We start from the raw sequence: 17,333 nt of genomic DNA, 5'->3' as shown, positions 1-17,333 counted from the left end.
CCCTAGCTATGACCCACTATGTTGTGCTCCATGTACCCACTGTTGACAACGTGACGTGACTAAGCTACCAACACAAACAAAGAGGAGCTGGGAAAGCAAATGAACTAACTACGTGTTTAAGTTGTGAAGGGCAAACGTGCGGCGACACACAGCACTACACAACACAACACAACAACCTGACTTTTAGTACACACCACAATAATCTCACCTTTAGTACACAATAAAACACGATCTGACTTTAATGACAAACCAAATTTAAAGTTAGAGCCAGGGTCAAAGGCTTGTTGTTAACATTTACAATACACTTCATTATCACAATGCAACATTGTAAAATAATGTTGATAAACTATGATACAAACGAAAATGAGATAAACCTCACCTTAGTGCCTATAATAAAAGCAGTTATGGTCTGTCCATCATATCACAAAGGTTAAATTAAATGGCATGAAGTACAAATATGGCACAAAGGAGGTTGAGAGTAAAAATAAAAAAAAAACAGGGGTGCCGTGGATGGAGAGAAATATGTTTAGGGCCGTGAGCCAGAAGAGTTTGGGAACCGCTGCTCTAGACACATGACATTTACACATTTTAATTGTAAGACCTCCTCTCAGGGGGCCTACGAGACCTCAGCCCCAGGGCCTACTGGCAGGTAAAGGCAGGCCTGTGTGTGTGTGTGTGTGTGTGTGTGTGTGTGTGTGTGTGTGTGTGTGTGTGTGTGTGTGTGTGTGTGTGTGTGTGAGACGCTTTTATCCAGAGCCACTTACAATCAGTCCATTGGTCATAAGAAGTGAAACAATCTATCGCCGTCGGTGCAGTGAAGACGTCCATAGAACCGAGTGCACTGACAACCGCCAGGCCGACCCCACTCCCCGTGTACGGAGATGAGACAGCCTTCTTAAAGACAAGTATAAAAGGAACTGGAAACAACACAACGTACCGTCTGGGTTATCTAGAACTCCTCACGTATGTCAACGACGGCTGGTGTAACCCAGGACACATCTCCGTAGAGACTGCTAGCTGTCAGCCTGCGGCCACACTAGCTGCCGAGGGAGGTTAGTCACGTGATCACCGTGTCCACGTCCTCCTCAGCGGACCGCCGCCTGTGAGAAGATCCACTCTGTCACAGCGGGGCTGCAGACTGAGCCCTGAGGCCGGATGGTCACCTCTGGGGACTTCAGTCATGTGACTTTGGACTCTACTCCGGCTGGTTTCCACCAGGTTGTAGACTGTCCTAGGAGAAACAACGGGACAATTGACCGCCTGTATGCTAATGTGAGGGACGCCTACAGAGCCACTCCCCCCCCCCCCACCTGGGGAGTCTGATCACAACCTGGTCCATCTACAGCCACTGTCCACCCCCCCGGTCCAACAACAGCCGGTGACACCCCGCACCATCAGAAGGTGGTCAGATGGAGAGAGCCCCGAGAGGCTGGATGGGCTGACCAACCCGCATGGTGAGGACGTAGAGGCCTCCCCTGTCAAGACTGTCCTGTTACCCTAACAACAAGCCCTGGGTAACGCAGGAAGTCACTGCTGCCCTCAACAGGAAGAAGGCTGCCTTCAGAAGCAGGGAGGCCATGAAGGCAGCACAGCAGGAGGTGACACGCCGTGTGAGGGAGGCTGAGGACAGCCACAGGAGAAAGGTGGAGGTCTGGGAAGGTGTGAGGAGCATCACAGGTCAGACCAGAGCCACAGGGGGGACAACGGAGAGGGCCAACCAGCTGAATGACTTTGTCAACAGGTTGAACCAGCCCTTGTCCTGACCCCACAACACCCCCCATCTCCTCCCCCCTCCCCCTCCTCCTCCTCCTCCTCCACCGCAACACAATCCCTGCCTCTTCAGAAAGGAGGCACATAAAAATACGTTGCTACATGCTAAAAGTTTCCATCCACCTTCACTAACTAAGAACATCCCATTCGGACAATTCGAATAACGAGAATCTAATAATAATAACGATAATCTAACGAGATTACTCCTCCAAAGTTCTGGACACAGCTCTGGTGAGGGCCAGCTCTGTTGAACGTGATTCTCTGCTCCATGCAAAGACATTAACTGCTACAAAGGACAGGGTTTCTTCTTTATCAAATGCGGTCAAAATGTGTGAAATAGTAGTGAAGGCAAAAGGGTTTAGTCAAGTCACACAACACACAGTCACTACTAACCATTTCATCAATGGTAAGACTACATATGTTACACACACACACACACACACACACACACACACACACACACACACACACACACACACACACAGTCACTACTAAACATTTCATCAATGGTAAGACTACATATGTTATACACACACACACACACACACACACACACACACACATACATGGGGAGGAGGTACGGGGAGGAGGTAAATCTAAGGTAGGTAACCTAAATCTAAATCCTATATCTAAATCTACATCCTAAATATAAATCTACATTTTATATCTAAATATAAATCTTATATGTAAATCTAAATCTAACCCTAAATCTAAATTGAAATCCTGAATCTAATCCTAAATCCATACAACAGATGTACTAATTCTCCTCCATATACTAATTAGCTCTGACTCCTGTCTGTCTGTCTGTCTGTCTGTCTGTCTGTCTGTCTGTCTGTCTGTAGGTCAGACCTGCAGAGCCGCTGTTAGTTTTAGCTGCACGTTGTATATTAAAGCTGGATTTAAGATTTATATTTATAGTTAAAGATTTATGTACGATTTAGCTTCAGATGAAACACTTGGATTCAGGATTTAGATTGATGGAGGAGAGAGACAGACCATCAGGTCCTTTGAGGAACATTTTCTGACAGTGTTTCCATCTCAACCACTGCACTGCAGCTGTGTCCTTCCACTCAGCTGATCTTATTGTCCCATAAGCACAGTGAGGATCTCAGCTCATCTCCAGCGCTGTTATATAACAGTAGGAGCTGGACTCACGTGTCCTCCCCTGCAGTCAGGTCCACGAAGACGGGACTCTGACCCGCTGTCCTCAACAGCTGGTTGAAGTGTGTCTGACCGAGGTGTCACACACACACACACACACACACACACACACACACACACACACGCACACGCACACGCACACACAAATTACCATACAATACACACATGAACTTATCTACATTTTTTTTTTTTTAACCAAGCTGCTTGCATAGGCTAATATAATATATGTATGTATATTGAATTTAGAATTACTACTCATTGTCAGTGAAGTCTATTTTAATGCAACCCATTCTGACTTAACTCCAAACCTAATAAAAATAAATTGAACTATAAGTTCTACTATATATTAGTGTAGCTTATACGCGGTATTACAAAGTGGATTTTACCGCTACGAGGAAAGCCAGTCGACCAGACGTCCCACAGCCGCTCAGTACAACAAGGCTGTCTGGCGCCCCCTGGTGGCGGAATCACAATGACACAGCTCTACCGTTTATTCTCCAACAGAGACGGACGGACGGACAGGCGGTCGGACAGAGGGAGACATCTGTCAGGCCTCAACAGACCTTGAGGATGTCTGCCGCCTTCACTGCGACCGCCAGCAAGGTTTTCATCACACTGTCGCTGAGAAGTTTCTGTTTTGAAGGAATACAAAGTAAACAATTATGAGCAGTAAAGTCACCATTGTGAAGTCCGCTGGTTTCTCAGCAGGTCTGGGGTTGACATTTAACACATTCTTTAGTGTGAGATGAGACGTATGTTTGTTTTGAGGAGAAAAACTAATAAAATAAAACATTCAGGGCGTCTACAATAGATAATGTGGTACAACATGTTGTGTACGATTTCAACTACATTCCCTCATACTATGATCACTTGTGTAATGATGATAAAGATTTATATATCTGTCCATGTTAACAAATACACAGAAAGCTAACTTATAACAGAACCATAGCTCAATAGACAAGTGCGCTGTGTTGTTGTTTGAATGTATGAATATTGACCTCTGACATGACCTTAAAAGGGCTTCCTCTCATCCTGGAGTATCTCTGCGTCGCAGGCTCTCAGCAGCCCAACCACGTGATTGGCTGAGGCCTGGTCGATGTCACGCGTCAGCGGGTTGGACTTCTCCGAAACAGGAAGTTCAGACTCGTAGTCTGGAAACTTTTTGGAATCCAATGAAAGTAAACTGCATGAATGAAATGTATTTAATTCATTAAATAGCATTTTGAGAAATGATCTTGGAGGCTTAACATCACTGTATGTTACCCTCACCTACAGCGGCGGAGCCACAAATGTCCATATAGGAGGCACAGGAAAAAACAGGCGGGCAAAGCCAGTTTGATTGAACCTAAGATAGGCCTCGATTAGATGCACCATACAAACATTAATCAAAGGCATGTTATATTTATGACATAAAGGTGGAATTTATTAAAGGCATTTGATCACAGCTGACAAATTACGCGGAAACATTTTAAACTTGCGCAAAACTGCATGAACCCATGCATCGGCGCGTCACATTTATTGAACGCTTCACCGCTCTCGGTCACAGCTGACAATTCACCGTCAGGCTAAACATTTTAAACCTGCGCAAAACCGCATGAACGAAGCTTTGGTGTGCATCACATCAAAGTGAAACAGATTGGCCGTATAAGACAAGCCTACTGCAAAGATGACAACTTATCACACACACACGCAGAGAGAGAGAGAGAGAGAGAGAGAGAGAGAGAGAGACAGAGAGGGAGAGAGAGGGGGAGAGAGACAGAGAGGGAGAGAGAGAGTGCGAGAGAGAGAGAGAGATAGAGAGAGAGAGAGAGAGAGAGAGAGATAGAGCGAGAGAGAGAGAGAGCGACAGCGGGAGCGAGAGAGAGAGAGAGAGAGAGAGAGAGAGAGAGAGATAGAGCGAGAGAGAGAGAGAGAGAGAGCGACAGCGAGAGCGAGAGAGAGAGATAGAGAGAGAGAGAGAAATAAATAAATAAACGTCTTTACTTGTTGGAACAAGGATCTTTTGGTTCCACATGAGAGCAACGATCAAATGAAAAGAAACCCCATCAACAGAACGGCCAAGGTGGTTACGACATGACAGGAAAACGACAAAGAAGAAACCCTCCCGCTCACCAGTGGGTGGAGCACCTTACCTGCCCCCGAGCCCGACGCACAAGTCACGGAGCGGACAAATGAAAACAGTGCGTCTTCCGGTGAAGCTAACTGACTACCCTAACTGATCTTACACCTAAAGTGAGGAAAGTCACCACCAAGGCCTAAATAATAGTAACAAAGGGAAGGCGTTGAAAGCATTCAGTAATGATTTACAGTGTTGAACTAAAAGTAACCAGTGTACAGGTGGGCAGCCTGTGCTCCATTGGAGAGAGAGAGACGCCGTCTTCCACTGGGCTTTATATGAGTGGGGGCGGCGCCAACAACCAGGGAGAGCCAATCAGCACCTCGTAGCCAGTAGGCTCCGCCTCCAGGAGGGGATGGAGGTGATTGGATGCAGGAGCAAAACAAAAACAACATATTAGTGCAAACACACAAAGCCACCACAAGAGCCAGAACATTATAGTACTACCCCGTAACGCCCCCACCCTTAAGGAGATCAATTGGGGGTTTCTTTAGGCACTATTCACAATTTTATTTTATATACAGGAATGAGTAAAAACTTAAATATACTCATCATCAGTTGACTACTCTGCCGCAGTTCAACTGGAAAGGAAATGCATTCCTGAAAAAAAAACACAACAAACAAGAGTACGATAAACCCACAATTTATGTACGCATAATTATATATAAACAGACACGCCCCCACCACCTCACGGACCACTGGCTGACGCACCAGGTGGGACTCCGCCTCCGAGACCGAGCAGCCAATCAGCAGACAGATCAGAGCCAGAGGGACGACCTTATGGGGAGCCAGAATGAACACAAACCAGAGTGGGAGGAGTCACTGACAGCAGCGCACTTCAACCCACACACACACACACACACACACACACACACACACACACACACACACACACACACACACACACACACACACACACACACACACACACACACACACACACTCCACCAATTCATCCTCATATTCATCATCACCCATCATACATCATCCACCCCGTGATCTACCAACCCTCCCAACATCCACCCGTCTATAACCCACCTACCACCGTCTATAACCCACCGACCACCGTCTATAACCCACCTACCACCGTCTATAACCCACCTACCACCCGTCTATAACCCACCTACCACCGTCTATAACCCACCTACCACCGTCTATAACCCACCTACCACCGTCTATAACCCACCTACCACCGTCTATAACCCACCTACCACCGTCTATAACCCACCTACCACCGTCTATAACCCACCTACCACCGTCTATAACCCACCTACCACCCGTCTATAACCCACCTACCACCCGTCTATAACCCACCTACCACCGTCTATAACCCACCTACCACCGTCTATAACCCACCTACCACCGTCTATAACCCACCTACCACCGTCTATAACCCTCCTACCACCGTCTATAACCCACCTACCACCGTCTATAACCCACCTACCACCGTCTATAACCCACCTACCACCGTCTATAACCCACCTACCACCGTCTATAACCCACCTACCACCGTCTATAACCCACCTACCACCCTCTATAACCCACCTACCACCGTCTATAACCCACCTACCACCGTCTATAACCCACCTACCACCGTCTATAACCCACCTACCACCGTCTATAACCCACCTACCACCCGTCCTCCAGCACCTTGCTCTGGGTGCTGGCGGCGTGCGTGTGCGCGGTGATGTCAGCGTTCAGGAGGTCCACCTCCAGCCGGTCGCTCCGGTAGACGGCCCCCAGCAGAGCCCCCCTGCAGCGGGGCTGGGGGTGCCCTGACAGACCCTGAGGGTGGAGGGGGTGGAGGTCAGAGACACACAGACACCACAACAGTCCAGTGGTCTGGGGGGTGTGTGACTGCCTGCTCTAAAGGTTGTGGGTTGGATGCCAGGTGTCCCCTGTCTAACCCGTAGGCGTCCTGGAGCCAGACGGCCCCTGAGGCTCCGTCAGACCACCCTCCTACGCGCGTCACTGCTAACAAAATGGACCCTTGTTTTGAAAAGAGGAGTGTGAGGAGATCTGTGTTCACCCAAACGTATACAACACATATTGAAGGAACACAAAGACACACAAAGGGAGTCTTCTTCTTCTTCTCCTTGATTATTGAGGCAGTTGTCAGGGACGCGGGAAGTCAGTTTGAGTTGGGGTTGCTGAGAGAAAGTATATATAATGACGTCATAATAAATGATGCGCAACATTCATGGTTTACGTAGTAATACGGCCAGCAACATTTGACACCAGTTTTAGAATGTTTTACACTACAGACATGTTGACCACCAACATGCCAAAGCAGCTATAGAACCTTATTCAGCAACGGACAGATCACACACACACGGAATGGAGGTTTATTTCTGATCAAGAGGCAGGCCAGGAATCCGGTCAAGGGGACAGCAACAGGCAATGGTAGGGCAGTCATAGGGATGGGACTTCAGGTGCGATGAGGGCCAATTACAAGGATGGCTAATGACTGGTAATGGTTTACCTCACAAGTGAGGTAAGGGGGAAGAGAGAGATATATAGAGTGGGTTAGTATTGCTATACGTTTCATGATGGTTAGTATTAAGTGTATCAATGGTACTATATAGTGTTACACTATAGAGAGAAAAGGCAAGAAATGTTATATATTGATAATATGATTTATCAAGTCTCAGTTCATAGCCGGGTGAACACATAGTTCAACAGTAATCCCAAAAAATACCCCATTCCAGTTGTCAGGTAAGTGTGGCAGGACCTTTTCCTGTTTATCACACATTTCACGAAGGTGGGCTACACAAAATTGGGTTGGAAAGCTAGACTAGCTATACTGTATAGCCACTGTCCATCTGATTGTCTAGTTAGCTAATATCATCATACGTGCTTTTACTGGCTTGATATTCGCTGCTATGGTTAAGGTTAGGTTTAGGGTTAGGGATAAGGATGAGGATTAGGGTAAGGTTGGGGGTGAGGGTAAGGTTGGGGGTGAGGGTAAGGGAGGCGGGCGGTTAGGGTATAGGGGAGGGGAGAGGTTAGGGTTAGAGGAGGGGGAGGTATGAGTAAAGGAGGGGGGAGGGGGAGGTAAGGGTGTATGGGGGGGGGAGGACAGAGGTCAGGGTATAGAGGGGGAGGTTAGGGTATAGGGGAGGGAGGTTGGGAGAGGATATGGGAGGGCGGAGGTTAGGATATAGGGGAGGGGAGAGGTAACCTTACCTCATTAGGGTAACATGCATGTGTATAATAAAAATTACCATACAACATGCCACACAACCAGGTCATTTTAAATGATTTTATATCATAAAACATCAGTATACATTTCAACATCTGTGCGCACAGTGAAACAATTCTGGGATGTGATTAAAAAAAAACAACGGTTCATCATGAGACCATCTGACCCTAACTCTGTCCCTAACACTGAACCATGAGGAACCCGCCAAGGAACCCTTGAGAAACAAGGAACCCTTGACAACCCGTGACTTAAGTCACGTCCTGCGAGGTAGAAGTTGCATCTGAAGTCTCCACCGTCCAGCTCCGACGAGGCGCCGTCGGTGGGTCACTGAAATGTTGCAAGAGGAGAAACACAAATCGTTAGCCTCGTAGCATAATCTATGTTGCTAGCCATAGGCCAACAATGTCAATGAGGCTACCAATGTCGATTACACTATGAGGCTACCCATGTCGATTACACTATGAGGCTACCCATGTCGATTACGCTATGAGGCTACCCATGTCGATTACACTATGGGGCTACCAATGTCAATTATGCTACAATATCAATTATACTATGAGGCTAATGATATAGATAACTCTATGAGGCTAGCGATGTTGATTATGCTATGAGGCTAACAATACCATTATGCTATGAAGCTAACGATATCCATTATGCTATGAAGCTAACTATATCCATTATGCTAGGAGGCTAACGATGTCCAGCTAGGCGGCTAACCAGATTCCGGGTCTCCCTCCAGATAGGTGGCTCCTCCTCCATCATTTTGTCCATGATTTTTTTAGTTTATATAATGTGTTGAAGAAAATACTTTTGTTTTGAGAATTCTACACTAGAAACACAGTGGTAGTAGTTTATTATTCTTTGGACACTTTGTTGAAATAATTCTGAATCAAATCAAATTTTAAACTTCAACATGAAACATGCACACACTTGGGAATTTGTAATTCAGGAATATAGTAAAACATTCTGTGAATTTAACAGCATAGCTTTGGTGGTGAAACGATGTAAAAAAAAAAAAAAAAAAAAAAAACTGTTGGTATTAACCTTCCAAAGACTTGAGCAGTCCCATCGTAGTCCTCGTCTCGCTCCTGGTGGGTCATCAGCTTCATCTGTTCACAATACAAACACACATTAAAAGGGTGATGTCACCAGGTGTGAGTGTGACCAGCTGTTACGTTTTAGTGTCCACCTTGATGTACGCTGGATAAACTATAGTAGTAGCAGCTGATGTGACCTTAATTACTTCAAATCACAGCTTTGGCTAAAATTCACAGAATGAAAAATCGGAAGGAAAAACTAATGAAGACCCTCTACGATCGTTTGAAATAATTAAAAAGAACCTCCAGGTGTCAAGTGTTTGGTTATGGTTACCCTCCGGTCCAGCCTGGTGCCCCATTCCTGGTCCAGGGGGATCTGGATACCCTCTGGTCCAGCCTGGTGCCCCATTCCTGGTCCAGGGGGATCTGGATACCCTCCGGTCCAGCCTGGTGCCCCATTCCTGGTCCAGGGGGATCTGGATACCCTCCGGTCCAGCCTGGTGCCCCATTCCTGGTCCAGGGGGATCTGGATACCCTCTGGTCCAGCCTGGTTCCCCATTCCTGGTCCAGGGTGATCTGGATACCCTCTGGTCCAGCCTGGTGCCCCATTCCTGGTCCAGGGGGATCTGGATACCCTCTGGTCCAGCCTGGTACCCCATGCCTGGTCTAGGGGGATCTAGTTACCCTACATTATAATTAAGTGCGAGAAAAGCACTAGACACATAATAATAATAATAATAATAATAATAATAATAATAATAATAATTATTATTATTATTATTATCCACCCTGGTGACCCATACCTGGTCCAGTGTGATCTGGTCACCTGCTGGTCCTCAGCCTCTGGTCCACCCTGGTCCAGGAGATCCTGTGAAGTCAGACAGCATCTTTATAGACCTGTGCACAACGCGGTCGCGAATCTAACTACCAACCCCCCCGCAGGAGCCCCTTACCTTGAGCTGGAACGACGATGGAGATCTTGGGGTGCTTTGGTCGTCTTGTTGCAAAATACAGCCAACAGACTTACCTTGAGCAGATCTAGTAGTTTGTTGCTGTTGGTTCATGTACAAATAATTGACTATACATTTCATATCCCCCCCATTTAGCAAATAATTCCCACCCATAAACAAGGCTGACAACAGTACAAAATAACAAACTTCTCATGCCTTTTGTCTACTTCCTTACTACTCTCTAAAACATCGCATGCACATCGCATGAGTGTTGCCTTACTGATCAGGGTGTGATCTGAGTGACCAGAGATGCATGCTGGGATACTGTGCCATCTGACGCCTACAGTTCTGTAGAGGTTCCCCCTCAGGAGAAACCAAGTTTTCAAAAGGCTGTCGTGACATCAGTTACATGACCTGGAACGTCCGTCAAGACCGTGACAGGGACTCCCCAAGGAGAAACGCCAAAGGGTAGGCTGTGAGGCTCCCCCTCTCGGCGACTAGAATACAACAGCTCTTACAGGAGAGAATCATGGCGCACATTTCAACGTTCCTCTTCATAGACCTTCAAGCCCCAGTGAGGCTTTCTTCACCTCTTCTGAAGAAGAGCACAACTGCAGCTCGACAGGGACGCTAGTTGGGATGTTTCCAAGATGGTTTCCAATTCAGCCCGAGAAATACTTGGATCTCAGGGCAGGAGTACAGGAGATCCAGAGGGCTTGCCAGCAGTCCATCATGTTTAGGTTAGGTAGGGAAGCCACGTTGCAGAATGTTTCATCTTCCATCTTCAGTTAGTTGGTTGGTTTCTCATCCGATTCTGTCCATTCGGAATGCCATTAGTCCATCATCCATTGTACCAAGTAGCCATTGTCGCTTCCCATTGTTTGCATGATTCAGTCACACTACAATCCAAGCTGCATGACACTCAAGTCATCCTGTCCAGTGTGTAGAAGGTCGAATTGAGATCCAGATGCTAGATCGCTCCAGGCTCTCGCTGTATTGAACACCCACTTTGTTATCCTCTTTGATTTAGGCCACAGACTTGAGTCATCAGAAACATCCGACCAAATGACACTCAAGGGTGTTTCAGGAAGAGTAGCATCCTCCTATAGCTGAAGATTAAAATGTTCAGGTAATACAAGCCAAGTAGAAGTAGAAAAATTTCCCCCTCACACATGTGGTGCCCAGTACCAGGTTAAAGATTGCCCCTCTCACACTTAGTGCCCCATGCCAGGGCAACGATTGCCCCTCACACTTAGTGCCAAATGCAAGGTTAAAGATCACCCCTCTCACACTTAATGCCCCGTGCAAAGTCAACAATTGCCCCGCTCACACTTAGTGCCCCATGCCAGGTTAAATATTGCCCCTCACATGAAGTAGTGCCCCATGCCATGCAAAGATTGCCCCTCACACTTAGTACCCCATGACATGCAAAGATTGACCAGTACCAGGTTAAAGATCACACCTCTTTATTTTCAATTATTAGATTGTGTATTTACACAAACAATGACAATACTCAAAGGAATACAAAGCCAAACGAGAGGAGAGACCAGTGGAGGGTTTGTAGGTCTTTGAGAGAGGAGACCAGCGGTGGCTTTGTAGGTCTTTGAGAGACGAGACCAGCGCTGGGTTTGACGGAGAGACCAGTGGAGGTTTTGTAGGTCTTTGAGAGACCAGTGGTGGGTTTTTAGGTCCTTGAGAGAGGAGAGACCAGCAGAGGTTTTGACAGAGAGACCAGCGCTGGGTTTGTAGGTCTTTGAGACGAGACCAGTGGCGGGATTGACGGAGAGACCAGTGCTGGGTTTGTAGGTCTTTGAGAGACGAGATACCAGTGCTGAGTTTGTAGGTCTTTGCGCCCTGCCCTTCACAAAGAAAAGAGAACTCTTCCCGGGGCTCCCGCCAGCTTCTCCGGGGTCGTTTGCGTTACTGCACTGGACGCCTCGCGGCGCCTATCTCCGCCTCTCCAGATTTGGGAATATGAACCCGACTCCCTTTCGAGAGACCCTCCACTGGTCTCTCGTCTCTGCGGGGCGACGGAGGCCATCGCCCCTTAGAGACGAGAGACCAGTGGAGGGTTTGTAGGTCTTTGAGAGGAGAAACCAGTGGTGGGTTTGTAGGTCTTTAAGAAGAGACCAGTGGTGGGTTTGTAGGTACTTGAGAGCGGAGAGACCAGTGGTGGGTTTGACGGAGAGACCAGCGCTGGGTTTGTAGGTCTTTGAGAGAAGAGAAACCAGTGGAGGGTTTGATGGAGAGACCAGTGGTGGGGGGGCTAGGGCTTCAAAGCGTACGGAGGGAAACGTTGGAACGTGCTCCGTGGTTCTCAGGTGCAGGAACCAGGTTGGGTTATAGTTGCTGAGAGGGACAGCCCTCACATCTCGCCCCCTGGTGTGTCTCCTTGAGGAGTCCCTGTCTCCATCCTGAAGGACGTTCCAGTTCATGTAACTGACGTGACGACGGCCTCTTAAACACTCGGGTTCCCCTGAGGGGGAACGTCTACACAACTGAAGGCCTCAAACAGCGCAGAACCCTCGCATGCATCTCTGGTCAGTCAGTCACACACCCTTATCAGTAGGACAACACACAGGGGATGTGATGCAATGATGAGGAATGTAGTAGGAAAGTGGACGGATAAAGTATCTTCTAGGGACGAATGAGAGGCATGAGAACACGAGAGAGCGAGAGCGAGAGCGAGAGCGAGAGAGCCTACGTGGGGCGGGGCAGGGCCTACGTGGGGCGGGGCAGGGCCTACGTGGGGCGGGGCAGGGCCTACGTGGGGCGGGGCAGGGCCTACGTGGGGCGGGGCCTACGTGGGGCGGGGCAGGGCCTACGTGGGGCGGGGCCTACGTGGGGCGGGGCCTACGTGGGGCGGGGCAGGGCCTACGTGGGGCGGGGCAGGGCCTACATGGGGCGGGGCAGGGCCTACGTGGGGCGGGGCAGGGCCTACGTGGGGCGGGGCCTACGTGGGGCGGGGCAGGGCCTACGTGGGGCGGGGCCTACGTGGGGCGGGGCAGGGCCTACGTGGGGCGGGGCAGGGCCTACGTGGGGCGGGGCAGGGCCTACGTGGGGCGGGGCCTACGTGGGGCGGGGCAGGGCCTACGTGGGGCGGGGCCTACGTGGGGCAGGGCCTACGTGGGGCGGGGCAGGGCCTACGTGGGGCGGGGCAGGGCCTACGTGGGGCGGGGCAGGGCCTACGTGGGGCGGGGCCTGAGAACCGGTTCAAACTAAACGCTGTCAGCCCACAGCATTAAAAGAAAATGTTGTGACTTACAGTTCGCAGTTTCTTCTTCTTCGTGGTTCGATCGTGATACTCACAGAATCTGTTTCTTCTTCTTGAGCTGTGAAGGAGAGCAACGAGATTAGTTTTACGGCTTGTGTGTGTGGCTGTGTGTGTGTGTGTGTGTGTGTGTGTGTGTGTGTGTTTTAATTAGTGATTAATCCAATAAATCCAAATAAGTTATTAAAATAAGTTATTTTTCCCATCTAACTACGACGGTAACCGAGTGCGGAGTCATTGTGTGACGTCATGGCCCCGCCCCCCTACGTCTTCCGCCGCCAACTCCGTCATGGAGTCATTGATAAATATCTGCAGCCGCGTCACCCGGCGAAAAATTAACTCAATTAAAAACAGCTTACGACGACATACATCCAGAACTACTATTATTCAACTTATCAAGTAGGCCTAGAGTAAAAAACAATTAAGATAAATTATAAATAAGTGTCCTACTCACAGCAGGTCCGGATGTAGCGGGCCGTTTTACTTCAAAAAGTGTTCGTTAACCCGACGGTCAACCTGGAAAACAAAAGGACCAGACGGATCATTAGTTACTTTTATAACTTCAACCGGACGTTTCTAACCATGTTTCGGTTAAACTACTAAAATAACGTCAATATTAACAGTGTAATGGAGACGGCTCAGCGTCTTTTTCAATCTAACCTGTGGTGGAGCCAACAGCTGACGGAGCGCGAGCAGCAGCAGCACAGTGAGGCTCAATGGAGACGCAGCGCGATCCGCACCGAGACCCGCGAAATAATCAGCGAATAATCAGCGGAACTACATGCAGGTGTGCGCCGCCATAGATGTGTGTGTGTGTGTGTGTGTGTGTGTGTGTGTGTGTGTGTGTGTGTGTGTGTGTGTGTGTGTGTGTGTGTGTGTGTGTGTGTGTGTGTGTGTGTGTGTGTGTGTGTGTGTGTGTGTGTGTGTGTGTGTGTGTGTGTGTGTGTGTGTGTTGAGCGGGGGTGGGAGTGGGTGGGTGGGTTTGGGTTACAAACTGTGGGTGTGTGTTTGGGTTTGTGTGTTTAAAAGGTGAACGATATGTGGATGAGTGGGAATAAATGGTATATATTATGTGGATGTGTGAGTGTGGTTTAAAACCATATGGAGTAGAGGAATACTGTTACTACCAGGAATTGTATGCTGATTGAAGTATGAAATTACACCGTATGATGGTGTATTTCCTTTTGATGAAAATAATAAAAAAGAATAAATAAAAAAATGCCTAATGTGTAACATAACTAATTAACTATAACTGTATTGATACAATTACTATTATAGAACATAAAAAAAATAGAACACAACTTACTTAACTTAAATATGCAAATTACAACATTTGGGCAAATTATGCAACTATGAAAGTCTTTATAGTTGCATTTGTTTATTCACAAAATAGAAATGCTATAACGGCATAAAAAATAATAAAATCAATCAGCTCAGATATTTATTGTCAAAGTGATGAACTTATCAAAACGTACAGAAATCCAAATGACACTAAATGTTTCAAATGACATTAATAAAATAATACATTATATTGTTACTTTAATATTCTTATATTGTATATTTGAACAGTGTTCCAATATATTAGTCAAACATTTACATGTATTAAATCTATATCTGTACATATTTTATACAAACAAAAACAAGGCGATGACATTATAGTCATACATCAAATATCCGTACAGTCACACCCAATTCATAAAGAAGACATTTATTGCCTGTTACACAATGCATGGACAAACAAATAAAAAAAACGAATCGATTGTATTTATTTAATCAAAGCAATCAGTACATTTCCCCCCCCCCCCAAAAAAATAATATAGATTGCATTTCATATCAAAATTATTCAAATAATAATTATAAATTGAGCTTGTTCTCTTTTAAACGGAGCGGTGTGAACTTCTTGGGAGGGCTAGTGAACATGTGTTGATGACCTTGACCTTTGACCCTAGGGTCAGAGGGGAGGGCTAGTGAACATGTGTTGATGACCTTGACCTCTGAGCCTAGGGTCAGAGGGAAGGGCTAGTGAACATGTGTTGATGACCTTGACCTTTGACACTAGGGTCAGAGGGGAGGGCTAGTGAACATGTGTTGATGACCTTGACCTCTCTGAGCCTAGGGTCAGAGGGGAGGGCTAGTGAACATGTGTTGATGACCTTGACCTCTCTGAGCCTAGGGTCAGAGGGGAGGGCTAGTGAACATGTGTTGATGACCTTGACCTTTGACCCTAGGGTCAGAGGGGAGGGCTAGTGAACATGTGTTGATGACCTTGACCTTTGACCCTAGGGTCAGAGGGGAGGGCTAGTGAACATGTGTTGATGACCTTGACCTTTGACCCTAGGGTCAGAGGGGAGGGCTAGTGAACATGTGTTGATGACCTTGACCTCTCTGACCCTAGGCTACGGTCACCTGGCTCCTGTCCCTTCGTAGTATGGGCTCTCCTCCAGTACCTCCTCGATGACCGCCTGAAACGGACCAGAACCAACCGTCACCGCTTCAAACCGGATCAATCACACAGGGACCAGAAAGAACGATTCTGACCAATGAACAGCAGGGGCCTCATGTACAAAGACTTGCGTGGATTTCTGACTAAAACTTTGCGGACGCCAAAATCTGGAAAGCTGCTGCGCACAAATAAATCCGGATGTATCAATCCTTGCGTAAGCACGATTTCACGCAGATTCTCTTTGTACATCCCAATTAACGTGACATTGAGCGCACATGCACGAGCCCGTCTCTCCACCCAGTCTCCTCCCTCATTTAATATGCTAATTCTTATAAATAAACCTGCAGTAGTGCGCTCGTTAGGAGAAAGGAGAACATGGAGAAAGGAAGAAAAAATAACTTTAGTGAATGCGAGGTGGAGGTGCTGATTTCGGAGGTAGAGGCCAGAAATAAGATCTTGTTTGGCTCTCTTTCCTCCGGAATCAGCACCAAAAGCAAAAAACTGGCGTGGGAAAACGTTGCCAAGTTGGTCAATGAGGTTGGGGCGGAAAGCCGAACTGTGGCTGACATAAAAAAAAAAGTGGTCGGACATCAAGGTGGACGTAAAAAGAAAGGTCTCTGCTCTGACCCCGGAGAAGCGTGGGTCAGAGCGCAGCGGGGCGGAGTCTGGGAGCTCGCCCTATTTGAGCAAAGGGTGGCAGCTGTGATTTGGGATCGGCTCTTTTTTGTCCAAAAAATCATAATAGTCGCGGAACACCCGTTAATTTTGAATGCGACCATCTTCTAACAAGGCCAACACTGCCATTGTCAACCTATCGATTATTGCCACATTTTGCGCATGCTTTTATATTCTCATTTATTTGGATGCATGCTGACGATAGGTTGTATCCATACACCCAATGTGTCAATAATATGTACATAATTCGAAATTGGCCGAGTGGTTCATTGATGGATTGATTTTAAGTAACAATGGCTTGTGCTTACTCCACTCAACATCACATAATAATATTGCAGTCAAGAATTTCACAACAAATGTGTGAAGAGAGATCATATGTCATGCGTGGTCCGGAAAATATGTAACGTTTAATAAACAAGCCATCACTGAAAATAATATTGCTGGGGCCTCCTTTTAATTCCAATATTGACAATTTAGTTTTATGGGTCTGTTTAAGTTTAGCCTAACAACAGTGTCACATTATGCGTCTCGACAACAATAACGCATGATTGAAGCGCATTTAAGATCACGCATTCCGACGTTCAAATCCACTTTGAACTCGCCTCATATTGCAATATTACTTCATGACTCGTGATCGCGTAGGCCTCATGTTGTTGCGCTGCATTGCCTCTATGTGCCGCCAACTGACTAAATGCAGCAGAAATGTGC

At 47.2% G+C, this 17,333-nt stretch overlaps 1 protein-coding gene and 1 long non-coding RNA gene across 19 annotated transcripts; both read right to left on the bottom strand.

Moving 5' to 3' along the window:
- Positions 1-3,955: 3,955 nt before the first annotated feature.
- On the bottom strand, positions 3,956-10,781 carry LOC311375759 (glucokinase regulatory protein-like). Of its 18 annotated transcripts, none has more exons than XM_084490808.1 (10): positions 10,090-10,781; positions 9,721-10,000; positions 9,294-9,358; positions 7,380-8,576; positions 6,698-6,832; positions 5,744-5,824; positions 5,596-5,647; positions 5,267-5,390; positions 4,201-4,276; positions 3,956-4,089 (listed from the first exon to the last, which is right to left on the bottom strand). In XM_084490808.1, the coding sequence occupies exons 4-9, from the start codon at positions 7,461-7,463 to the stop codon at positions 4,201-4,203; spliced, it is 552 nt and encodes a 183-aa protein (XP_084346934.1). In that variant the 5' UTR covers positions 7,464-8,576; positions 9,294-9,358; positions 9,721-10,000; positions 10,090-10,781; the 3' UTR covers positions 3,956-4,089. The 18 variants fall into 18 exon arrangements, with proteins under 18 accessions (XP_084346934.1, XP_084346935.1, XP_084346937.1 ...); XM_084490809.1 differs by having other exon boundaries at positions 9,721-9,971; XM_084490811.1 differs by having other exon boundaries at positions 9,721-9,962.
- A 2,578-nt stretch (positions 10,782-13,359) lies between these two features.
- On the bottom strand, positions 13,360-14,447 carry LOC311375756. The gene is made up of 3 exons (XR_014643772.1): positions 14,168-14,447; positions 13,962-14,023; positions 13,360-13,568 (listed from the first exon to the last, which is right to left on the bottom strand). It is a non-coding gene; the product is annotated as an uncharacterized lncRNA (long non-coding RNA).
- Positions 14,448-17,333: the final 2,886 nt, after the last annotated feature.

The sequence above is a fragment of the Micromesistius poutassou genome (assembly GCF_964030765.1).
Source record: "Micromesistius poutassou genome assembly, contig: SCAFFOLD_3065, whole genome shotgun sequence".
Classification (NCBI taxonomy): Eukaryota; Metazoa; Chordata; class Actinopteri; order Gadiformes; family Gadidae; genus Micromesistius; species Micromesistius poutassou.
This window is presented reverse-complemented; position numbering and strand designations above follow the sequence as displayed.

Bases quoted from the DNA above. Each gene is read 5' to 3' on its own strand.
- LOC311375759 (XM_084490822.1), bottom strand. From the start codon at position 10,410: ATGGGTGGGAATTATTTGCTAAATGGGGGGGATATGAAATGTATAGTC. The intron at 9,359-9,720 runs GTATCCAGATCC...TATTGTGAACAG, and splicing joins GCACCAGGCTGGACCGGAGG to ATGAAGCTGATGACCCACCA. The intron at 8,577-9,293 runs GTTAATACCAAC...GCAACATTTCAG, and splicing joins ACTGCTCAAGTCTTTGGAAG to TGACCCACCGACGGCGCCTC.